Genomic DNA, 25,534 nt, shown 5'->3' with positions numbered 1-25,534 from the left:
GGGTATAAGGATGGTGGGTGACTTTTTTACTGCATTGCCTTTTGCATCTTTTAAAACATATTTACAATGTTTAACCTATTTAAAAAATGTTAAGAGGGTTTGGCCAGGGAAATAAAAGTTTGCCTGGACAGGTAGGGACATGTAGGGAGTCTTATGAGGCTGGAGAGGTAAGAAGGATCAGGTCATGAAGGGCCTAGATATGTTAAAAATGTGGTCTTTATAGTATGAATAATGGAGAATTATTAAGGGTTTTAGAACATGGGGATTGATACATCAGATGTGCATTTTATTTATTTATTTATTTATTTAAATTTTATTTATTTTTATTTGAGAGAGAGAATGAGAGAGAGGGAGTACATGAGAGAGGGGAGGGTCAGAGGGAGAAGCAGACTCCCTGCTGAGCAGGGAGCCCGATACGGGACTCGAGGATCATGACCTGAGCCGAAGGCAGTCGCTTAACCAACTGAGCCACCCAGGCGCCCTCAGATGTGCATTTTAGAGAGATCACTCTTAGTGCTAAAGGAGTGCATAGATGGGTAGGGGATACAACTGAAAGTGAGGAAATGAGACTTCCCAGAGGACAGATGATGGGGTCTGAACCAGGCTGGTGGTGAATGGTGACAGAGAGGTGGATAGGTGTGAGAGATGTTTAGCAGCAAGGATCTTGTTGACTGATTGGATGTTGGAGGTGAGGGAGAGGTCCTGGATGATGTCAAGATGGAGAAGCACTGGTAACGGAGAAAAGAGCGGATAGTGGGAATAAGGATAGGTTAGATAATGAGTTCAGTTTCCGTGCCTCCCAGATGTCCAACTGGAAACGTCTAAGAGCCAGGCTTAAAACCCTGGAGCTTGAGAGAGAAATACGACTGGAGATAATGAATTTGGGATCCATCAGTATATAGATGGAACTGAAGCCCTTGAGTAAATGAGATCACCCAGGGAGAGCATTTAGTGTGAAAAGACCCAAGACAGAACCTAGAGCAAGATGAAGAGGCAAAATGAAGTAGAAACAAAATGTTCCCTGAGAAGAGACTAGAGAATAAAACAATAATCTGGAGAGTGGTGCAGAGAAGTCATATGTAGTGTTTCGAGAGGGGAAATACCTTTAAAGGCTAGGGGAGGTCAAATGAGGATGGGATGTGACTTTTGATTTAAGTATGGGGGGATTGCTGAAGATTATGGGTGAAGAATAGCTAAGTGGAGGATTGAGGTTAAGCAGAAGATGAAGTGGAGTCATCTTGTCTCCTGAGTGGAGACAGCCCATTTACAGTCTGGTTAAGAAGTAAAGTGGAGCAGCTAGGGGAAAGACATGGTTATTTTCCCGTTTTGTTTTTTTGTTTTTTAAAGGGTCAGTTGAGCGCATCTAAAATGCTGAAAACAGGGACTCCTGGGTGGCTCAGCGGGTTGAGCATCTCACTCTTGGTTTCAGCTCAGGTCTCAGAGTCCTCAGATCGAGCCCCACGGTGGGCAGTGCAGGGTCTGCGTGTCCCTCTCTCCCTCTGCTCCTCCCACTGCTCGAGTTCACTCTGTAGCTCTAAAAAATAAATAAAATCTTATCTTTTTAAAAGATTTTATTCATTTGAGAGAGAGAGAGAGCACAAGCGGGGGAAGAGGCAGAGGGAGAGGGAGAGGAAGAAGCAGAGGAAGAGGGAGAAGCAGAGCCCTCCCCCCCTCTGAGCTGAGACCCTGACGTGGGGCTCGATCCCATGACCTGGAGATCAATGACCTGAGCCGAAGGCAGACGCTCAACCATCTGAGCCACCCAGGCGCCCCCAAATAAATAAAATCTTAAAAAAAAAATGCTGATGACAAAGGGCCAGTACTGAGGGCGCTACAGGATGGAGGAAGGTATCTGTAATACCAGATGTGAGGGGTCGGATGCAGAGTTGATGAACCGTGAGGACTTAAGACGGGAAGGACGCCTCTTCCGACATAAATGAAGGGAAAGGAAATGCAGAAGCAGGCAGATTCTAAAGGTTTGGTGCAGGAGGGAGCGCCTGGCGGTCTCAGTGGGTAGAGCAGGCTCTTGGGATCTCAGGGTCGTGAGTTCGAGCCCCACCTTTTGGGTAGAGAGCCTTATGTGGGTGGGCCTCATCCAATAAAAAAATAATAAAGGTTTGGTTTAGGGAAGCCGATGGGATTTCGGTGGGATGCTTTCTGCTTCCCTCGATAAACTAGGCCTGGAGTAAGAGTGGACCCTGCGTGGAGGTTGGAGAGGAGTGCGGCTTTGAAAAACCTTTCTGAAAGGCCGTGAGGGGGGTGTGCGCGGTGGAGGCGAACTGGGCGAACTGGCACTGGAGCCGGGCTCGGAGAAGCCGGGTGGAGCCTGTGCGCGGCGGGGGGAACGTCGTGGCGCGCTGCCATGGTGACAGGCCGGCGGGGCGGGGTCGGGGGCGGGGTCGGGGCGGGGCTTCCGGCCGACCGTAAGAGGACCGAGCCGCGCCGTCTCAACACAGCGTTCCCGAAACCGGGTGAGGTGCCAACAGAGGTGTCCAAAACCGGACCGCAGGCGCCGCGAGATCTGGGCCGCAAGCCGTGAGACCGCCCGTGACGCTAACACCGCACTGCGCGACAGAGTACTAAACGTCATCGTGCCGCGACGCCGACGTCAGTAATAGGGCGCCCTCCCGGAAGTGGGCTCTAGATCGGGCAGTAAAAGTGGCAGGCAGGTCGCCGCTGAACTATTTTTCTGCGTTTCCTCTCGATCCCTCCCGCGTCCTCCAGGTCCGCGCAGAAAGGAAACTTCTCAGCTGTCATGGGGGGCGGAGATCTGGTAAGTGAGGGAGGCCTGGGCGGGGGAGGACGGAGCGGGAGACCGACCCCGGCTGGGGACGGAAATTGGAGGGTGTGGGAGTGGGTGAGCACGGCTACACAGCCGTGCTTTCGCAAGAAGGGAGCGTAGTCTTGGAGAGGGGACCGATCTCTGGGGCTACGGAGGGACCAGGCAGAGATCTGGGAAGGTGTGCGAAGCTGTGGCGGCTGGTGTTTGTGTGTTTGTTACTGGGGGCCCTCCCGGCTGGAAATTCTGGGAAGGTCCGGGAGGGGGTGGTGGTGGTGGAATCATGCCTACGAAAGGAGGCAGATACCAAGTCACGCAGGCTTGATTTTGTATATCTTGTCGTGGGACACTTCTCTCTTCCTCAGCTGGGAGTTCAGTCATGTTTGGGGCTGTAGTAGGGGTGGTCGTGCCCCATTCTCTTCACCCCTGAGCCATATCTATTTTAAACCCGAAATTATCTTCTTCACGTCCACCTTTCTGACTTCCCCTCCTCCTTCAATGCTGCATTCTGATCTGTAGTGACAGCTTTCTTCTGAGTTTATAGCACTTAATATAAGTTATGTGGCAATTTCTCTTAAACTGTATAGTTCATTTGTAGTGTGCTGAGCTCCTGATAGGGCAGAGGACCCACAAGAACATGGTACAAGATCAGAAAGATGCTAACCTCTTTAAAGTGTAGCTGATTGAATCAGCAAATAGATCGTTTTTGCCACCTGTCCAGTATCTGTATTAGAGTTTGTCAGGTGTTGTTGATTAGAATGCTTTCCAAGACTCTAAGATTCATACAATTTAGTGTATTCTTTTTAAAGAATATTTATTTATGAGAGAGTGAGTGAGCGAGCCCGGTGGGGGTGGGGGGCAAAGGGAGAGGGAGAAGCAGACTTCCCGCTGAGCAGGGAGCCTGACGACGCCATCCCAGGACCCTGAGATCATGAGGTGAGCCGAAGGCAGACGATTAACCGCCTGAGCCACCCAGGCGCCCCAATTTAGCATGTTCTTCAGGTAACTGCATTTAGGGACAGGAAAGCTCTAATTCAGGGTTTCTTAGTGCTATTGACATTTTGGGTTGGATAATTCTTTGTTTTGCTTTTTGTGTGTGTGTGTGGGGGGGTGGTCCTATGCATTGTAGGATGTTTAGCAGCATCCTTGGCCTCTAGCCACTGGATGCCAGTACCACTTTTCTCCTCCAGTTGGGACAACCAGAAATGTCTCTGGGCATTGCCAAATGTTCCCTAGGGGGCAGAATCACCCATGTTGAAGGAAGGGGAGAAGGACCAGTAGGACAAGGCTGGGAACGGGTGGGGTAGGGGACTGAGCAGCCTGATGAAGGGAAAAGGACAAGGCAGAAAAGAGAAAAGAAAGAAAAGAGAGCCCTCATTGACTGAATACCTTCTATATGCCAGGTACCTCTTGTAGGTTTTCTCATTTAGGCTTCTTCACTGGTCTCCTGGTCCTCAATCTCTGCCATCTCCAGTGCATTCTAAACATGATAGCTAGTCATGCCTGTCACCTGCATATGACTGTTTAGTGTTTCCTACTGTCCACAGGATAAAGCCCACCCCCTTAACATGGTTTATAAGGCCCTTACTCTATTCCTTTCTTAGTTGGCTTGTTTGGCTTCATCTTAGACCCCCCTCCTCATCAGCTTGCATGCCTTCTTTAGCCCCACAGAATCTCTTGTGCTATGTTCTTTCTCACCACTGGGCCTGCAGTTGTGTGTGCTGTTCCCTCTGGAAATCTACCCCTGTTCCTCCCTGCTTCCTACATCACTGGGCTAAATTGTAATTGTCATTAGATGTCACTTCTTCCAGGAAACCTTCCCTGGTTGGCAGCTGAACCAAAGCAGTGGCTGATGGGGAGGAGGGAGATGAGAAGCATTCTTGAGGTACTTCAGGGTGCAGCATGAAGGGGAGATCAGAACCGAGGGGAGATTCCCAAGAAGGAAGGTTGAAAGAGGTACTTGGTGGGGTTATAAACCACATAAGGTTAAGGCAGGTTAACTGGACTCAAGGAGAAGAAGATTGTGTTCATAAAAATGAATGTCCCCTGCCAAACGCACTAGAGTTCTGTTGCCTTTCAGAGTTTACCTTCCCACCTCTCTGCCCATCCCCCCTGTCCTGTCACCACCGTACCTTAGTTCAGGCATGGTCAGTGGAAGTCTGATCCATAAACATTTCAAGCTAACAGTGTTCAAAGGGAATCCAGAAAAGGCCTGTTCTATGCTGAAGCTTTACATACTTGAACAAAACCCCCAGATGTGTGAGAGATTATTGGGTGCCAACCTCACCATTGTGAAGAACGTCTTGCCCTTAGATGTTTGCTTGGGCATGAACAGGGAATGGAGGGGCCAATACCCACCCCCTGCATTGTTTTCTCCCTTCTTTCATTCACCACAGAATCTGAAGAAGAGCTGGCACCCACAGACCCTCCGCAATGTGGAGAAGGTGTGGAAGGCTGAGCAGAAGCATGAGGCTGAGCGGAAGAAGATCGAGGAGCTGCAGCGGGAGCTGCGGGAGGAGAGGGCCCGGGAAGAGATGCAGCGCTACGCTGAGGATGTTGGGGCTGTCAAGTGAGTGAGAGGCTGAGGCCGCAGTGGGGCAGTGGGGCTAGGGCTGTCCCGGTGGCCTGGGGCACTGCGGGGCTGGCCTGCAGCTGCATCATCAACTTGTCATAGAACTGCTGGCTGCGAGCATGGGTTTTGGAGTCAATCCGGCCTGGGCTCTCAGGCTGACTTTGCGTGTAACAGCCTAACTGTGTCACTGGGAGCAAGTGTGGGGGCCTCAGTTACCTCAGTAGAACCAGGGGAATGAGAGTACCCAATTCCCAAGGTTTGTGGAGGATCAGATGAGATAGCGTGTAAAGGGCTTAGTGTAGGCCTCGCTCATGGTTGGTGATTAATAAGCATGCCTGAGGATGATTGCCTCCTCCCCACCTCTCAGAGTGTGTCCGGGCCTCAGTCCTGCTTTTGTTTGTTTATGTACTGCAGACTCATGTTAGGGGGGCAGTGAGGTCTCATGGAAGCAGGTGGGTGGTGTCTGTCAGTAAAAATTGTGTGACTGTGGACAGTCCCACTCCATTTCACCCTACTTCAGTTTCCTCATGTGTGATACAGGATAGGAGCAGCAGATGATCATTAACCTGTTCATCTCATAAAATGAGGTGGGAGCAAATGTATTCTGAGAAAAATAAGAAGCATAAAACGTACGGCGCATTCTTAAGTTTAGTGAAAACAACATATAGACTAAAATCGGAGTAATCTGTACTGTCATTCTCCTCGTTCATGTCTCTGGGGTGGAGGGTGGCATACTCTCCCCATTGGGTATCTAGGGCTTTTCCTTCATACTTCATGACAAGAGGATCTGTGACATTCAGGGTGGTGTGTGTATGTGAAACATACACATGGAAATGGCATTATGGAACTTAGGCATGGTGACAGTCACATTCTTTCAGGATACTGGATTGGGGGGAAGGCCATTCTGACTCAAGTGTGAAACTTGGAATGTTTTAAAATAGAGTTTTTTAGAATTTTTATTTTTTTTATTTTTATTTTTTTTAAAGATAATTTTTTTTTTTTTTAAGATTTTATTTATTTATTTGAGACAGAGAGAATGAAAGAGAGAGAGCACATGAGAGGGGGGAGGGTCAGAGGGAGAAGCAGGCTCCCTGCCGAGCAGGGAGCCCGATGCGGAACTCGATCCAGGGATTCCAGGATCATGACCTGAGCCGAAAGCAGTCGCTTAACCAACTGAGCCACCCAGGCGCCCTAGAATTTTTAAATAGAACAAAATATAGTTATGACATTAATACATCAAATGAGATAAGGGAATGAAATTTTATGTTTTTTAGTACCATAGACGTACGTTAAATTATTTTACTTTATATGCTTTATGTAAATTATATACTTTACATTTTTAAAAATGTGTTGTTATTTTTTTTTAAGTAAACTCTGTCCCCAATGTGGGGCTCAAACTCACAACTCCGAGATCAGGAATTGCATGCTCTAGCCAGGTGCCTACATTATAATTTAATGTCAGTAAATTTCACACATTCAGATTAATTCCTGGGCAGTTTATAAGGTGAACACACATTGTTCTATGTGAAACTAGATTTTATGAACCCTTGATTTTAAAACAGATACCAATTTTAGATTCAGTACTTATTAGTCATAAGATTTTGCTTTTCCACTAACCAAAAGTAAAAAAATTATTTTTGAAAAAAAATTTTTTTTTTAAGATTTTTAAAAAATTTTATTTATTTGACAGATAGAACACAAGTAGGGGGAGTGGGAGAGGGAAAAGCAGGCTTCTTGCTAAGCAGGGAGCCTGATGCAGGGCTCGATCCCAGGACCCCAGGATCATGACCTGAGCCGGAGGCAGACACTTAATGACTGAGCCACCCAGGCGCCCGAAAAAAAAATTTTTTTAAGATTTTATTTTAAAGTAATCTCTACACCCAACGTGGGGCTCAGACTCACAATCCTGAGATCAAGAGTCACATGCTCTTCTGACTGAACCAGCCAGGCACCCCTTGAAATTCTTATTCAGCAAAGCATTACACATCATACGCCTGTTGTATCAGAAATCTGGGCTTTGCAGAGTCTAGTTAATGAGATGGGAGTGTAGATGAACAGCTTCAGAGCTAGGAGTTAAACGTTTATCCTTTGCTGACTCTCATGCCTGCTTACCTGTTGTGAGTAGGAGGAAGTTGATTTTATATTCTTTTGATTTTTTTTTTTTTTTTTTTTTTGCCCCCTCACGTATCCTCGAACATTATAAAACACAAAGGTCAGCATGTATGTCCTTTTTTTGGTCTTTACTTGCAGCTGTATTTAATCATCTGCTTGTCCATCTCACTGCTTTGTATAGCTCTTTGCACAGTGACATGCTTTTAATTTATCCTATAAAATGCCCGTAGAATCCTTTTACCATGTAATGATTCACTTCCATGGGTCAGATAATCTTTTCTAAATTTATAATGCATCTCTCAGAACAAATAGAAAACTTAATACACGTATTATCCTGGATGTCCACATCCCTCTTTGCAATAGTGTTGCTTTAGTATTTACTGATAATGCTAGAAAATTACGTGTTCTAGATGGTGGTCCATACCAGTGTTTCTCAGCCTTTGCACTTTAGAGTATTCTTAGAAGATTAAAGATGGGAGTGGTTCCCTAAGAATAGCAGGGGGTGTGTAGAGCAAGGGCATCTGTATCTTTTAAGAGCTCTTGGTGATCCTAACGGGCAGCTTGATTGAGAACGTGGTCTATATATTTAATGATAGCAACAACAAAAAATCTGTAGATCATCTTGCCTTTTTAATTTTTTTAAAGATTTGATTTCTTTATTTTAGAGAGAGAGACAGCATGAGTGGGAGGGGCAGAGGGAGAGAGAGAGACTCTCAAGCAATTTCCACGCTGAGCGTGGAGCCAATGTGGGGCTTGGTCCCAGGATCCGGAGATCATGACCTGAGCCGAAACCAAGAGTCAGTCACTCAACTATCTGTGCCACCCAGACACCCCAAGATCATTTTGATTTTACATGGCTTTTCTCCCAAGTATCTTCTCATCTAAAAACTCAGAGTTAACAGTGAGAGATGGTGGTTACTAGCTCTGTTTTAGACACAGGGATATGGAAGTAACTTGCATGCACAGAAGTAACTATGCAACTGGGTAGTGGTGGAACCAGGCCAAGCCCTGGATCTTGGCAATTCAGTGTGTTCTCTTACTAGAGGGCCTGACTGAATAGGACTGATACTTGTTGAGTCCCGTCAAGACTCAACAGAGCCGTGAAAATACTACTTTATAGGAGTATCTGCTGTTGTTTTTTGGTTTTGGTTGGTTGTTTGTAAGATTTTATTTATTTATTTATTTATTTGAGGGAGAGAGAGCACGCGCACAAGTGAAGGGAGGGGCAGAAGGAGAGAATCTCAAGCCGACTCCAGTGCGAAGCCTGACATGGGGCTCGATCCCCTGGCCGGAGATCAGGATCTGAGCCAAAATCAAGAGTCAGATGTTCAACCTACTGAGCCACCCAGGCGCCCCTGCCTTCATTTTTTATATCCATTCTTCTATATTTGACCCAGTTGCCCTTGCCCAGAGACGTTTTTGCTTCTTGGCCTACAGGTTGCTTGTCCTCCTACCTCTTCCTATATCCTGTCTTCTCTTTCCTTCACTTACTTAGCTTCTCCCTCATCTCCTAGCTGTTCTTCTCCCTTTATTCTCTCTCTGTCAGATTTACTTCATTCCTGCAGGGCCGCTTGTCACCTTCATGCTGATGACTCCCTTAGTCCCCTCAGCACTGCTTGGTAATGTGTGGACCTCTGTGCCTCATCCAGTAGCTTATGAGCGACCTGGCTGCCTGAATCTTTTTCATCCTCTGGCCTTCCTCATCTGTCTGGCTCTAGGAAGTAGCAGAGTAAATGTTTACAAATGGATAAATGAATCTTTTTTCTCAGCTTCCCCATCCCTGTTAGTGGCAGGCATGCATAGGCATGATCCCTCCAGTCGTCTTTGATATGTCCTTTGAAAGTTCCCCTGACCCAATCACCAAGACATGCTTTTCTTTCAAAAAGTACTGTCTTGCTCAAGATCCATTGACCATAAAATGGCAAACACTGAACACGTGATCATTAGGCAGTTGTCTGGGATTCACAGGTGAGTAAACCTGGTGGGAGAGAGAAGCGTATACATAGCTAATAAAAGGGCCAGCTAGTGTTTATTTAGTACTTACTTTGTGCCGTGCACTCTTCTGAATGCCTTGGTCTTCCCAAATCCTTCTTGAACTACAACTTATTCTGTTAAAGAAATCCTGGGAGATGGGGAGCCTGGGTGGCTCAGTCGTTAGTCATCTGCCTTCGGCTCAGGTTATGATCCTGGGGTTCTGGGATCGATCCCCACATCGGGCTCCCTGCTCCGCGGGAAGCCTGCTTCTCCCTCTCCCACACCCCCTGCTTTTGTTCCCTCTCTCGCTGTCTCTCTCTCTCTGTCAAATAAATAAATAAAATCTTAAAAAAAAAATAGATTAAAAAAAAAAAGAAATCCAGGGAGAGAAGTCCTATTGGCATTGTCCATAGTCTCCAATGGTGAGGGTGGTAACTGGGTTGAAGGCAACTGGGAGGGGTCTTCAGCAAACTAAGGACAATTGAGAAACTGCACAAAGGCAAGTTTTGTCCACCGGGTACCAGCTCCTCCAGTTAAACCTTGGATCACCCATCCTAGCTGACCCAACAACCATGGCCACTGGTCCATTTCTTGCTGCCATTGTGGCTCCTAGTAAGGCAGCACTTGTGGAGTTCCAGAGATCTTCTTTCCCTCTAGCTTGAACCATTCAACAGTCAATCTGGAAAACAGGCCTCCCTAAACTATAAAGCTACCTCCCAACTGTGGAGGCCTGATTTTTTTTTTTTTAAAGATTTTTTTTTTTAAAGATTTTATTTATTTATTTGAGAGAGAGAATGAGAGAGAGAGAGAGAGAGAGAGAGAGCATGAGAAGGGGGAGGGTCAGAGGGAGAAGCAGACTCCCTGCTGAGCAGGGAGCCTGATGCGGGACTCGATCCCGGGACTCCAGGATCATGACCTGAGCCAAAGGCAGTGGCTTAACCAACTGAGCCACCCAGGCACCCGAGGCCTGATTTTAATAGCTGTCAAACTCCCTTGAAGTTTTTGGTTTATTCCAGCTGGAGAATGGTGAGACCCTTTAATTGCTTGAAAGATATCAGTACCTATGGTACTCATCATAAAGACCCCCCACAGGGCATGGTCCTCACTATACTCCTCCATCTTGACTCCAGTGGTGTGAGTGAGGCCAGGCAAGCTGGGTGGGGCCCGACCCCAGTGGTCCACAATCAGTTCTTAATTCTAGACTATAATGTTTCTCAAATCCATCCTTTTTTTTTTTTTTTAAACCCATCCTTTTAATAGGAAAAAAACCCAAACTAAACTAAAACTAAGGGTTATGCCCCTCCATCATTGGTTTAAAATATTATTTTTTAAAGATTTTATTTGTTTGTTTGTTTATTTATTTACTTACTTAGAGAGCGTGAGCATGGAGGGAGAGAGAGAATCTCCAGCAGACTCTGCGCTGAGTGCAGAGGCTGATGTAGGGCTTGATCCCACAACCCTGAGATCATGACCTGAGCCAAAATCGAGTCAGACACTTAACCGACTGAGCCACTGAGGCACCTCTGGACGGTTTTAATCAGAATATTTTAAACCAGGGCACCTGGGTGACTTAGTCGGTTAAGTGTCTGCCTTTGGCTCAGGTCATGATCTCAGAGTCCCGGGATCAAACCCTGTGTTGTGCTCCCTGCTCAGTGGGGAGTCTGCTTCTCCTCCCTCTGTTCCTCCCCCATCTCCCCGCTCTTGCACACACTCTTTTTCTTTCAAATAAATAAATAAAATATATATATATTTTTAAAGATTTTATTTATTTATTTGACAGAGAGAGACACAGTGAGAGAGGGAACACAAGCAGGGGGAGTGGGAGAGGGAGAAGCAGGCTTCCCACCGAGCAGGGAGCCCGATGCGGGGCTCGATCCCGGGACTCCAGGATCATGACCTGAACCGAAGGCAGATGCTTAACCGACTGAGCCACCCAGGCGCCCCTAAATAAATAAAATCTTTTAAAAAATTGTCCAAAGACATATAACTTAGGAAGACATCCTTTATGCTCATAGTTGTTACATAATCTTAAGCAAAAATAAATACACAAATGTTAAGAAGCCATATTCAATAAACGTTGAATTTAACATTACGGATCATACTGTTCTGATGAAACTGCTTTGCCGCTTGCAGCGTGAGCGTGGTGTTGGCTCTTCCACACAGGCCTTTGTGAGTTCAGCATGCCGTTTCTGTCTGTTGTGTGAGGTGCGATTTTCCCACCACTTTTTTCTCTCCGAACCACACGGCAGTATTGTTTGGCAAATATTGGACATGACTTGGCCCCTCTCTTTTGGCTTGAAAGCATAATTTGCTTATTCAGTTATCCCTGGTCTTTTCTCATTATCTTCCCAAGTGGAGAATTGCTGCTGGTGCCCATGTGACAAGCCACACCCAAACACACTTCACGGAACTGCATATGCGGTCCCTGAGATTGTTCTTGGTGGTGAGATGATCCAGAATCTGCTGCTTGTTTCCGATTCTCCTCAAAATGAAAGCAGAATGTAAAGGCTTGGTAAAGGAGGCTTGAGAAGCCCTGAGCAAATGTCCACGCCTCAGGTTGAGGGATACTTTCTCCACATAAATGGCGTTAAGAGTGGGGAAACGATCTCTCCCCTGAATGGTGAGCTCCATGCTGACAAGCACCATGTGTTCTCATGTGCCACATGGAGCACAGGGTTTAGCTCTGCCAGGTGCCTGGAGAATGAGTCCTGCTCCGACCAGCTGGAGTCCTCTAGCCCTCGTGTTCGGGTTGCATGTGTAGGTCTGCAAGAGTCTACGTTTCCTTTGATTGTGTTTTTTTTGTCTTGAACTAGGAAAAAAGAAGAAAAATTGGACTGGATGTATCAGGGTCCTGGTGGGATGGTGAACCGCGATGAGTACTTGCTGGGGCGCCCCATTGACAAGTACGTTTTCGAGAAGATGGAGGAGAAGGAGGCAGGCTGTTCTTCCGAGACAGGACTGCTCCCAGGCTCTATTTTTGCCCCTTCCGGTGCCAATTCCCTTCTTGATATGGCCAGCAAAATCCGGGAGGACCCACTCTTCATCATCAGGTATACTGGTGGCCAGCTGGGAAGAGTTTTGTTTTGTTTTGTTTTGTTTTATTTATTTATTTGAGAGAGAGAATGAGAGAGAGAGCACATGAGAGGGGGGAGGGTCAGAGGGAGAAGCAGACCCCCTGCTGAGCAAGGAGCCCGATGTGGGACTCGATCCCGGGACTCCAGGATCATGACCTGAACCGAAGGCAGTCGCTTAACCAACTGAGCCACCCAGGCGCCCGTTTTGTTTTGTTTTTTCGGAGTTGCTTAGCTTCACAGTTGGTTTCCTCTTGGCTTCTGTCTGCCCTGTAAAAGGATCTGTCTCTATTTGGTTTCCCTGATGTTGGGAAGGAGGATCTATTGTGGGTGTCTTATCTAGGCCATGTGATAAGTGATGGCCAGTGGACCAGACCGGACCAGATTATTCATTTACCTTTGGCTCTTGAACAAAAATAGGAGTTAGAAGCAAGGTGAGAAAGGCTGGCAGCTTCTTGGAAATTTGGGACTATGTATAGAGCGGGATAGGTGGGAGAGCAGGCCTTCTACCCCGCCCAACCCCTCTTTTTGTTTGTTTGTTTATTTTTTAAGATTTTATTTATTTGAGAGAGAGAATGAGATAGAGAGAGAGAGCATGAGATGGGGGAGGGTCGAGGGAGAAGCAGACTCCCCGCTAAGCAGGGAGCCTGATGTGGGACTCGATCCCGGGACTCCAGGATCATGACTTGAGCTGAAGGCAGTTGCTTGACCAACTGAGCTGCCCAGGCGCCCTCCTCTTTTTTTTTTGTACAGCAGAAGCCTTTAAAAAGAAACGTTAGAATCTTCCGTGAAATCCTAATATGTAACATATCAAAGTCGAGTTGCATTTTGGGTGCCAACTCATGCTGTGCATATTAATTTTTTTGGTTTAATTTGCAGCATTTTATTTCAAGTGTATAAGGTTGAACATCGAAAAACATTTGTCATTTATATTTCTAATTTTGGAAAAAAAATTTTTTTTTTTTTAAAGATTTTATTTATTCATTTGAGACACACAGATACAGAGAGAGAGAGAGAGGGAGCATGAGCAGGGAGAGAGGCAGAGGGAGAGGAAGAAGCAGGCTCCTCGCTGAGCCAGGAGCCCGATGTGGGGCTCGATCCCAGGACCCTGGGATCATGACCTGAGCCAAAGGCAGACGCTTAACCACCTGAGCCACCCAGGCGCCCCTTGAAAAAATTCTGAAGTTATTTACATAGTAAAGGTATTGCCTAGGTGTATGTAAAGATACTGTGTATGTATGTGCAAATATTTTCTTCCATTTTGTTAGCTTCTTAATTAGTTAAATTGTGGTAAGTAAAACATAACATAAAATTTACAGTCGTAACCCTTTGTAAGTGTACAGCCCAGTGGCATTAAGTACATTCACCCTGTTGGGCAGGCATCAGCACCACCCATCTTTAGGAGTTTTTCACCTTGCAAAACTGAAACTCTTTACCCGTGAAACAAGAAGTCCACGTTTCCCCCTCCCCCAGCCCCTGGGAACCACCATTCTACTTTCTGTGTCTGTGAGTTTGACTACTCTAGGAGCCTCACATAAGTGAAATTACACAGTAATTATGTTTTTGTGGGGCTGGCTTATTCTACTCAGCATAAGGTCTTCACAGGTTCATCTGTGTTGTAGCATGTGTCAGAATTTCCTTCCCTTTTTTTTTTTTTTGAGACTTACTTTATTTTAGGGAGCGTGTGCAAGCAGGGTCAGGGACAGAGGGAGAGAGAGAACCTCAAGCAGACTCCCTGTTGAGTGGGGAGCCCAACGAGGAGCTCTATCCTGCGACCCGAGTCGAAATCAAGAGTCAGTCACTCAGCCCACTGAGCCACCGAGGCGTCCCCTCCTTCCTTTTTAAGCCTGAATAATACTCCACTGTATACATTCTATTTGTCTCTTCATCTATCAGTGGACATTTGGGTTAATTCCACCTTTTGGCTATTGTGAATAATGTTGCTCTGAACATTGATGTACAAATATTATGCGTATTATTTTATAAACTCCTTTTTTTCACCTAGTTATATATAGCAAACATCTTTCTATGTCACTAACTGTGCTCCTATAATACTGTTTTTTATGTCTACATTGTGTGGATATACCATAATTTATTTATTAATATTCTCTTATTGGGCCCTAACTTGTTTCCAAATTTTCATTGTTATAATATGGACAGCTTTGTAGGGACCTTCCTGGATTATATCCTTACAGTAACAAATTCTTAAGGAAGAATTTATAAGATTAAAGATTATGCGGGCTGTGATAAGTGCTGCCAAATTGTCTTCCATGAAGGCCGACCGGTTTACTGTCATGAGCAATAAATGAGAGTAAGACTTTTTTTTTAGGATTTTATTTACTTATTTGACAGAGAGAGAGAGAAAGCACAAGCAGGGGGAGTGGCAGGCAGAGGGAGAAGCAGGCCCCTCACTGAGCTGGGAGCCCGATGTGGGGCTCGATCCCAGGACTTGGGATCATGACCTGAGCCGAAGGCAGACCCTTAACCAACTGAGCCACCCAGGCGCCCTGACTTTTTTTTTTCTTTTTTAAAGATTTATTTTATTTATTTTAGAGAGATGGGGAAGGGGCAGAGGAAGAGGGAGAGAGAGAATCTAAGCAGATTCCCCACTGAGCGCAGAGCCTGATACAAGGCTGTATCTCATGACCCTGAGATCACAACCTGAGCCGAAATCAAGAGTCAGACGCTCAACCGACGGAGCCACCCAGTCGCCCCGAGAGGAAGACTTCTTGAAAGAGGAATTCATTCTCTTTATTTCCCAGCTGGTTTTCGTGCTAAGCAGCAACCGGTTGATACACAGGATGACACCCATTTACTTGACCAGCCGGGAAGCCCTGAGCATAAAGCCTAATGAGGAACAGCCCACACGCACTCTTCTTCTTTTTTTTTTTTAATTTTATTTATTTATTTGACAGAGAGAGACACAGTGAGAGAGGGAACACAAGCAGGGGGAGTGGGAGAGGGAGAAGCAGGCTTCCCGCGGAGCAGGGAGCCCGATGCGGGGCTCGATCCCAGGACGCCGGGATCATGACCTGAGCCGAAGGCAGACGCTTAATGGCTGAGCCACCCAGGCGCCCCCACACGCACTCTTCTGTACCACAGGAAAGCAGTGTAACCTTGCCCTCCAATTCAGTCCCTTCTGTAGGTTTGAGGAAGAAGCCCGAAGGCTTCCACACCACCATACAGCTTTTCACACAAACGCTGTCTGCGTGCATTTGGAAAAAAGATTGCTGTGTAGACTTGTGGAGAGTAGAATGAATGACTTAATCCCCTGGCCAAAAGAGATAGTCATGATTTTTATTATTTCCTCTTTTTTTTTTTTTTTTTTTTTTAGGAAGAAGGAGGAGGAGAAAAAAAGAGAGGTGTTGAATAATCCTGTGAAAATGAAGAAAATCAAAGAATTGGTAAGTAGTTTATTGTAGTTTATCAAATAAACACTAAGAGGATCTTGTAGCTACTTAACATGAGAACTCTCATTTCACTCTTACCTTATGAGCGGGAAAGCAGAATGATTTCCTCTTTCATGTTGTTTGGTTGGAAAAGCACTATGTGATGTCAGTTTTTTTTAGAAATTAGGAGTATGGGACATGCCTGTGGAAGTCCTGATCATACAGTGTATTCAGGAGATCACGTGTCGAGCCTCTAGGGCCCATTTATCATTCACTTGACATACCATGTGATTGTGTTTTGGATTAGTTGGTAAGGAAAATGTAAAAATTGATCTTGCAGTCCCCGATTACTTTCAATGGAGTTGGAGTTCTTTGGACAGATTGGGAATTCCAAGGCATTGGTTCTGGGGATGGTTTACAAATACCGAGTCCTAGCTCCACCCACCAGAGTGTCCGTTCAGTAGTCCAGGGAGGTGTGTGCGCATTGCCAGGGTTAACACTTGCCTCCTCCTGTTGACAGGGAAGCTCTGTGAGCATCCTGGACCCCTGTCGACCCAGAGGCACAGAGTCAGGTAGTTTGTGCATGAACCAGGCCCCTCAGGGCTCTCCCTGATCTTACGTGGCTATGTTCTGGCTGTTTCCTAGTTGCAAATGAGTCTGGAAAAAAAGGAGAAGAAGAAGAAGAAGGAGAAGAAAAAGAAGCACAAGAAACATAAGCACAGAAGCTCAAGTAGTGATGGTTGCAGTAGCGAGGAGGAGCGCGGCCGGGGGAGGTGAGCATGTGGAGGCGGGCCTCCCTCGTTGACTCATTGACTCGTTCATTCTCCAGATAGTCACGGACGCCTGCTTTGTGTTAGGACCTGCCAGGCACCGGGGTTTCAGGGGTGAGCCCTCGCACGTGGGCCCCATGCCCACAGAACTCACCATCCAGCACCCGCGTTCGTTGGCGGTCTCGGCGCGGCCCCTCACGGAGCTGACCGTAGCCTTGTAGGTCTCAGCGCAGACATCCTAGATGTGACTTCCGTCTCTGCTCGTGACTCCTCCAAGACGGAAGTGGATTTTATGTAGCCTTCTTTTTTTTTCTTTCTTTTTTTTTTTTTAATGCATTAATGGGCCCATCTGGGCCCATTCTGTGTGTCTTGTCTGTGGGAGCAGTGAGCATTGGCATTGCTGACTCACTCTTAGTCCCTAGAATAGCAGCACGAGGTGAGAGGAGAATGTGTTCAGGCGTTGGGGCTGAAAAGCTAGGCCCGCGGGTTTTCACAGGGAAAACATGACTCTGCTGATGCATTCTCCAGCAGAGAGAGTCCAAATAGGCAGCCCCACTGCCGAGTGTAGCACAAGTGGGAAAGGTCACATTTGAAGCAGGAAGCTTGCTTCAGCACAAAGGATTTAAACTGGACCTTTATGCATTTTCTTTTTCAATGAATGTGTGTTTTAATCGCTTAGATCTCAAAAGAAGATGGCAGATTCTTCCCCTGTGCTGTCCAGAGCCCCGGGATATGGCTTACAGGTAAGGATGTGAGCATCTCAGAGGGAGTGACTTTGGAATGTGTTGACTTGAGAGCCTGTTTGGACAGAGAACATTTCTTGCAGCCAATTGGACATCATGAGGGAAGGAAGGAGTTTGGGCCACCAGGGTCAGGGCTGCTGGGGAGCTGGCCCATTCCTTACCCCTGAGCCTCCAACCGGGGCTGAGGGCCCTCTGAGCGGAGAGCCTAAACCACTAGTGGGGCCTGCAGGCATTCTGCCTCTCCCTCTGCACATAATTTCCATGAAATGCAGGCATTTTTAGCTTCCAGGTTGATGGCTTTTGACCACCATCCCTCTAGATTCCTTTTTTCCTTAGTAGGTTTAACCTTAGGTCCTGGTCTCCATGTCCTGCCTCTTGCTCCTACTCAGGCTGTGGTGAAGTGAAGGCAGTGCAGGTGGCTGGCAGGGTCCATTCTCTGAGGGGATTCTGCAGAGAACTTTGCTAAGTTTGAGTGCTTCTCTGTGGTAACTGTGTGATGGGCTGGGTACGCCCGGTTGGCTTCCTACAGAACCTCAGTGCTCATTCATTTCCTTGTTTCACTGCTTTGTGAAACAGTGAAACATCCAGCGGGTGCTGGTTGGTGAGTTCTCTCCTGAGCTGCAGATTCTTCTATGAATATCTTCTCTTCCTTTCCTTGATGTTACAGATCAGGGACTCCTACCATAGCCATGGAGTGCAGAGTTCTCTGATGGCCAAGCAAAAGGGAATGCACGGGTTGAAGAATTATTCCAGGTCCAGAAGCTCCTCCCACTCACCTCCCAGACATGCCAACAAGAAGAGCACCCGAGAAGCGGGGTCCCGGGACAGGAATTCTCGATCCCCAGGCAGAAGGTCACGGTCCCCGAGGCCAAGCAAATCGTGAGTGTAGGAATTCACTGGGAAATGGCTTGTAAATGTGGGGGCTGGTCACAGCAGGTATATTTCCCTGTCGTTACCCACCCCCGGCCACCTCAATGTAAAGCTCAGGCCCCTAGAACTACATATTTATATATGTGGAATCTTTGGAATGAGTTGAATATCAAATCTTATATATCTTTATGTGTTTGCTTTTATTCCACTTCTGCCCTCTGTTCTCTTCAGTTTGGATTATAATTCTAAGACTGTTAGCTTTTCTCCCATTATTTGAGGGACATGATAAAAGCCCCTGTATTGAAAAGGCTTTTCTCCTCTTTGCCCACTCTGTGTCTGTCACAGGCACAACTCAAAGGTCAACAGGAGAGATAGAGGCCGAACTAAAAGCCCATCACCTAAAAAGGAGATCTACCAAAGGCGGCATGCTCCTGGATACACCAGGTGAGTCAGGAGCCCCGGATGTGAACTGCAGACTCTGCAGGCCTGAGTCTAGGAGTGGCTCAAACCAGGGCAAGTGGATAATCTACATCACCTTTTTTTACCAAACCAGCTTTTATTCTTCCTGTCAGCTTTTAACAGTCTGGCCCGCCTCCCTTCCCTGCGAGGCACATTGAAAGGACAAAGTAATAGTTTTAACTTAATGAACAATTGCTTAAGTGACTGTCTCTGGACATCTGTAAACATACTAATTCTCATAGAGATTTCCATAGAGAAGCTTTTCTCGAGAGAGTGTTCCTTTCTTGAGGCATCAGCTGAAGGGGAAGCAGGGTGCTCTCCTTGAAGGCAGACGCCCTAAGATGGACTCTGTGTTGGAGTTGGGTATGGAGTGAGTTAGACGGAACAGGGGCATTCAGCCCTGGGACCTGAGGGGAGTTGGCTGTGCCCACAAAAGGCTGTTTCTGGGGGGTCTCGCTTACTCTTTGTAGAAGTTGAGAGGAGCCGGGCAACTTTTGTGAACTTCCTTTTACTGCCTAAACAAATGGGTTGCACAGTAGAATCATCTGGGAAGCTTAAAAAAAATTCCATTACCCGGCTGCACCCCAGCCCTATTACATCATAAATTCTATGGGTGGGCCCAGACATCAGTATTTTTAAAGCTTCCCAGTGATTTCAACAGGCAGTCAACATTGAGAACCACTGGGAGTCTACACCACCTCTTGTATTCACTATGTTAAAAAAGAGGCAGACCCTACAGGTCCCTTTTAACTCTTGATTGCCTGATTCCCTAAGTTTCTAAGGAACAGAAACTTTTTAAAAAGTTTTAATCTTGACTGACAACTTTCTAAAATATGTTATATGTTTCCCTGCCTGCCAGACAGAGTATGTTATGTAGAATTTAATCTTTTATTGGTGACAGTTTTTCAGCTGGGCTGGAAGTTACACTGCTCTTTGGGTCAATGCTCATGAGCGTATGTATTTGTTTTTGTGTTTTAAGGCTCTTGGTCAGTGTGTGACTATGCTTTTTCAGATCCTACTTTGTTTTTCTGTCTCTCTTGCCATCTGCCATCACTTTAGTTTGTCTTACTTTATCAGCCTTTCTTATCCTAACCCTTAGAATATTTGTGTTGAATTTTGTGATTTAAATGGGTTAGAGCCCTTAAGACCTCTCTCTCCCAGGAGTAAAAGCACAGAAACTTCCATGCATAGATTTTGTGATCTCATTATGTGTTTTGGTTTGGTGTTCCAGGTGGTGGAGGTGGTTTTATGTAATTAAGATGACAGTGAATCAAGATAAAAAGAAAAATTATGGCTATAATTGAGAATTTTTAAATGTGTGCATTTTCTTTTGTCTGTATGTTTTAATTGGTGATCTAAAATGATTTTAACAGCTGAAAAGATGAAGCTTCTCTTTTGTAGTAAGATGCTCAATTTAAAGCAATTTTGGGGGCACCAAAATTTGGGGGGTGGCTCAGTTGGTTAAGCATCCGACTCTTGATTTCATCTCAGGTCATAGTCTCACGGTCCTGCGATCGAGCCCCATGTAGGGCTTCATGCTCAGTGGGCAGTCTGCTTGAGATTTTCTCTCTCTCTCCCTCTGCCCTACTCCCCGCTTGTGAGCTCTCTCTGTCAAAATAAATAAATAAAATCTTCTTAAAAACAACTTTTATGGAATAAGGCTATTTTTTTCTTGTAAAAATTTTTTGGGGTCTTGTGGGACTCCCATTTAATTAATATTTTCCATTGCTTTTGAAATTACAAAATTTCTTACAGGCAACACAGCACTTTTATAATTTTTTTAAAAGATTTTATTTACTTATTTTAGAGAGATTTATTTATTTTAGAGAGAGAGAGAGAGTGGGGGCGGGTCAGAGGGAGAGAATCTCAAGCAGACTCCCTGCTGAGCACAGAGCAACAGGGCTCCATCCCTCGAAACCAAGAGTCAGGCACTCAATGGACAAAGCCACCCAGGTGCCCCCTCCCTAATGTTTCATTTTAAAAACCTTTTCCAGGGCGCCTGGGTGGCTCAGTTGGTTGAGCGACTGCCTTCGGCTCAGGTCATGATCCTGGAGTCCCGGGATCGAGTCCCGCATCGGGCTCCCTGCTCGGCGGGGGGTCTGCTTCTCCCTCTGACCCTCTTTCCTCTCTTGCTCTCTCTCATTCTCTCTCTCTCAAATAAATAAATAAAATCTTAAAAAAAAAAAATTAAAAAAAAACCAAAAAACCTTTTTCATTTTATCGATGTAATATCTTTCATTATCTGAGTGAAATTTTTTTTTTTTTTGAAATTTTTTTTTTTTTTAAGATTTTATTTAGTTATTTGAGACAGAGAGAATGAGAGAGAGAGAGCACATGAGAGGGAGGAGGGTCAGAGGGAGAAGCAGACCCCCTGCTGAGCAGGGAGCCCGATGCGGGACTCGATCCCGGGACTCCAGGATCATGACCTGAGCCGAAGGCAGTCGCTTAACCAACTGAGCCACCCAGGCGCCCTCTGAGTGAAATTTTTAATTGTAAACTTTTAATAAGTTTTGTGCCTCATCTTCGTCTGTTCCCTTTTCCTTTGGTCTCTTTCATGTGAGAGGCTTTCCTGAAATGTTTGATATTTTACTGTCTATTCATATGTAAGAGTAAGGAATTAAAGCTGAGATCACTGTATTGTGTATGGGCAGGACTTATCTACTAGTGGGAGATTGGGTTTGAACTAGTTTTTAGCTGGGGACACTTTTATGTCAGTATCTTTGGTTTTCTTGTCAGGAACCATTATATTTCTTCTTTTCAAAAAAAAATTTATTTATTTATTTGACACAGAGAGAGAGCACAAGCAGGGAGAGCAGCAGAGGGAGAGGGAGAAGCAGGCTCCCCGCCATGCAGGGAGCCCGCTGCGGGACTCGATCCCGGGACCCTGAGATCATGACCCGAGCCGAAGGCAGACGCTTAACCGACTGAGCCACCCAGGCCCCCAGGAACCATTAAATTTCTGTAGAAGAGGGTGCCTGAGTGGCTCAGTCGGTTGAGCGCCTGACTTTTGGTTTCCACTCAGGTCATGATCATGGGGTCATGGGATTGAGCCCTGTGTTGGGCTTCACACTCAGTGGAGGGCCTGCTGGAGATTCTCTCCCTCTCCCTCTTCCCTCCCCCTGCTTGCATTCTCTCTCAAATAAATAAATAAATCTTAAAATTTTTTTTTTCTATAGAAGGAAAAAGCCCTCTGGCTGTGTGACCAATGGCTCTAACTCTGGCTGCTGGCATTTTGGGAGAAATTATTTCCACCCCTGGTGGCCCTGCCAGCTTCCTTTTGCTGTGCCTGATTAGCCTGCAACTTCTGATTTCCTGTCTAGCTTAGTTCTTCAGAAACTCCTAGAAGGGTCTCCCTTCTGGAGGGTCTCCTGTTGATGCTTGGGAGAACAATCACTGGCTTCCCCAAGTTAGGCATGAGGACCCAGGGTGTCTTAATTGCTCCTCATACAGACTTCATTTTTTTTTTTAAAGATTTTATTTATTTATTTGACAGAGACATAGCGAGAGAGGGAAGACAAGCAGGAGGAGTGGGAGAGGGAGAAACAGGCTTTCTGCAGAGCAGGGAGCCTGATGCGGGGCTCGATCCCAGGACTCTGGGATCATGACCTGAGCCGTAGGCAGACGCCCAACGACTGAACCACTCAGGCGCCCCTCCTCATACAGACTTAAAGACTGAGCTTTACCACCATCCTCTACTTGGTGCCTGCAGTCTCTGAGCCTTTCCTGGATTTTGCTTCTGATTACTATTGGGCACTTAAAGGGATTGAGTTTTCTCTAATCTGTAAAAAGTAGTTACCACCCCTTCATCCACTTCCATCTTCCAATAATTTTTAGACATCTCTTATCCAATGTCATCTCCTCTCCTATTCTCTTTGTGGTTTTATATATTTTATTTAGTGGGTTTTTTGAAACGGAGCATTGTCATTTCACTATAGACAACTAAATGTCAAGTTTTAGTGTTTTAAGTTTCTGTCTCAAAATTGAATTCCACTCCCTAATGGGACTCCACGAATTATTTTTCCCCTTAAAGGGGGATCTTTTAAATGGGCTTATCACACCCATTTGAGAAGCAATGGATTTGGATTTCTGACATTGTTAAATAGTGATTGACCTGGTTTATTACCTCTTCTTGGTCTGACTTCATTTGCAGTGAGTGCCAGGGAAGAAGACCTACCTATTACTCTCTGAGATTAAGTTGAATTGACTTGAATTCTTCAGGCATCTGGCTTCTAGCTTATTCCTAAAGCGGTGTACTCCTGGGCTATGTCCATGAATTTCTAAGCATTTCCAGTGGGTAGATGGTAGATGTCAGCAGTCACATGGCTAACTTAGTCCTGTGTTCTTCAATAAGTCATTGAGCAAACAATTAGAATATTTTGTATTTAATGTTTAGAATAATGAATCACTCCAGAGATTACTGAGAGAGAGTATGGAATCTGTCACTACAAGTCTTTGAAATTTGGATGAAGCCACCTGCCCAAGATATTAGGAAGGAAGGAAACTCATGCTGAGGGTGGCCCTGGGTTGAGCATTTCCATAGAGAGAGCAGGGTGGGGGATCCTACCTGATTTCTGTTCTCCCTGTAGTGTTTGTTTTTTTTTTTTGCTGGGAGAGAAGTAGACCTGATAGGATGGGTTTTGTGTTCAACAGAAAGCTCTCATCAGAGGAACTAGAGCGAAAACGTCAAGAGATGATGGAAAATGCCAAGTGGCGGGAGGAAGAGAGGCTGAATGTCCTCAAGAGGCACGCTAAGGATGACGAACGGGAACAGAGGCTGGAGAAGCTGGGTGCCCGGGATGGGAAGTTTATCCAGTGAGTGCATCTTGCTGCCTAAGGGCTTTCATGGCTGTGGTCCCAAGGAGGCAGCTGGGTAGCTGATTCATTCATTGTGTTCCTGGTGTTTCTGTGTCTGCAGCAAGAACAGGGAGGTCAGCCTCCAAGCCACCTTTGTTACTACTCCCAGCATCTAGCTAGACAGTGGGATATTTTTTATTTGAAGGAAGGAGGAGTGAATTGGTATTTTCACTGAATCTCCTTGCCTTCCATTTAAATAAGAATTCATGGCTCAGGAGGCCTTTTTCCAATGAGGCTTTACTTGGTTTCCAAAACAGATAACTTTTCCTTGATGGAAGTTGTTTTAACAAATTGAGTTCCAGATGGAGTCCACTCCAAGGTTACCTGCATGGGCTTAAAAGAGCTTGGGTTTCTCCATCTGCTTTATGGCTGGCAACCTGTTTCTTCTATTTCTGCCAGATAGTTGACCAGTTGACAAATACTTGTTACTCACGTTATTCTCTTGTCTTCTCTTCTTAGCCGCATGAAGCTAGAGAGCGCATCTACCTCCTCCCTGGAGGATAGGGTGAAACGGAACATCTACTCTCTACAGAGAACCTCAGTAGCTCTGGAGAAGAACTTTATGAAAAGATGAAAGCCATCCCCTCTCTTGCTGGTTTTCCTGAATTTTCCAGGGAGGCTGCTGATCCCTTAAACATTCTCTTTATAAGAGTTCAAGTGACTTCTTGTACAGTTGTCAGAGCACTGCTGTTCAGATGACTCTCCTCCAGCGATTCCTGAGACAGCTTACTTCCTTGGGGAACCAGTGTGGCGCACTTTGTGGGACCCTCAGTAACTTTTGCTGAGTGCCTTGTAGGTTTTAGTGAGTGGGCCCTGGACACTCTAGGTGTGAGCACTCATCCTGCTCTGGAAGGCTGTTTCCTGCGGTCATGATACTTACACTATGCCACTTTCTTCCCGGCTGTGAGAACAGTGTGCCTCAGTGTAGACCGGACCTTGCAGAAACCTCTCTCTCGAGTCACCCAGATAGATTGTGCTTAGTAGGGTAAATGAACATCTACTTGATTTAGTAGATAATATGACAGAATGATGTCAGCTTAGGGCAGAGCCAAGGGGGTGACAAAGAATCTGGAAGGGGAAACAATCCAGAAAAGCACTAGATGAGCTGTTGACTATCTTTTGAACTGTAAAAGTATAGTGCGTATGTGTATAAATGTATAATTTTTACATGCTTTTTAAAAAGTTAGCTTTGTGAGAACATCTTGTTTGGTAAGTGACTGTACTATATGTTACTGAGTAATACAGTAAGGCAGGTCAGCTTTTTTTCCCCCTCTGAATCCGGCTAGTTTAGGAGGAGCCTGGGTTTGTAGATAGGATCCAGGGTATCTGTCCTTTTACACTGCTTACAGGCTCCCCTGTGGGCAGTGCAGCGGTGAAGTCAAATGATTTTAGGAGTCAGGACCAAATTACTAGTGTGCTCCCACCCTGGCTCTTAAAAGAAAATAAAATGGAAGCTGTTTTATTTCATGGCTTCCTTTTAATCATGTAGTAATCTTATTACAATTGTAGATTTTCAGGAGTTTGCTACTATTTTTTAGTCAGGTATTAAAAACCCCAAAGACTTGGGACCAGTCTCTTTCCTTTACTCTTTTCCCTTTTCTTTTACCAGAAGCCCTCATTTGACCCATGAACTCCTTAGGCCCTCTTGACCCACACATTAGCCGGGCTAGTTCCTTGTTCTGCTAATCCCTAATTCTGCTTAAAACGAATTTGGATTTATATTTTTGTGCATTTATGATGCCAGGCACTATAATACTTAAAACCCAGTCTTTCCCCATAAAGAAAATAACACACCCTTGTTATTCATTTAATCACGACATCCTGCTTCTCTATGCTAATTATGTCTTTTATTTTATTACTTGGTAATAAAGGCTACATTTATTTTTGTAACTGCTTAAAGAGCAACCATGCGCTGAGTACCGAATTTACGAATTCCCATAC

General features: G+C 45.6%; 1 protein-coding gene across 1 annotated transcript; it reads left to right on the top strand.

Annotated features, from left to right (window-relative positions):
- Nucleotides 1–2,414: 2,414 nt before the first annotated feature.
- Nucleotides 2,415–25,483, top strand: CWC25 (CWC25 spliceosome associated protein homolog). The gene is made up of 10 exons (XM_045889013.3): nucleotides 2,415–2,773; nucleotides 5,176–5,348; nucleotides 12,251–12,487; nucleotides 15,843–15,912; nucleotides 16,543–16,670; nucleotides 17,347–17,410; nucleotides 18,078–18,289; nucleotides 18,626–18,724; nucleotides 23,390–23,551; nucleotides 24,053–25,483. Exons 1-10 carry the CDS (start codon nucleotides 2,756–2,758, stop codon nucleotides 24,165–24,167), a joined length of 1,278 nt encoding a protein of 425 aa, XP_045744969.2. The 5' UTR covers nucleotides 2,415–2,755; the 3' UTR covers nucleotides 24,168–25,483.
- Nucleotides 25,484–25,534: the final 51 nt, after the last annotated feature.

Source organism: Mirounga angustirostris, unplaced genomic scaffold, assembly GCF_029215605.1.
Source record: "Mirounga angustirostris isolate CCGP_5_RB_7025 unplaced genomic scaffold, mMirAng1.0.hap1 SCAF_17, whole genome shotgun sequence".
NCBI classification, from domain to species: Eukaryota; Metazoa; Chordata; class Mammalia; order Carnivora; family Phocidae; genus Mirounga; species Mirounga angustirostris.
Note: the sequence above shows the minus strand (reverse complement) of the source record. Positions and strands in the feature narration are given on the sequence as shown.

What these genes read in the sequence shown, in the direction of transcription:
- CWC25 (XM_045889013.3), top strand. An exon ending in TGAAGAAAATCAAAGAATTG is followed by an intron (nt 15,913 to 16,542) that starts GTAAGTAGTTTA and finishes GCTGTTTCCTAG; the next exon opens with TTGCAAATGAGTCTGGAAAA. An exon ending in CGGGATGGGAAGTTTATCCA is followed by an intron (nt 23,552 to 24,052) that starts GTGAGTGCATCT and finishes TTCTCTTCTTAG; the next exon opens with CCGCATGAAGCTAGAGAGCG.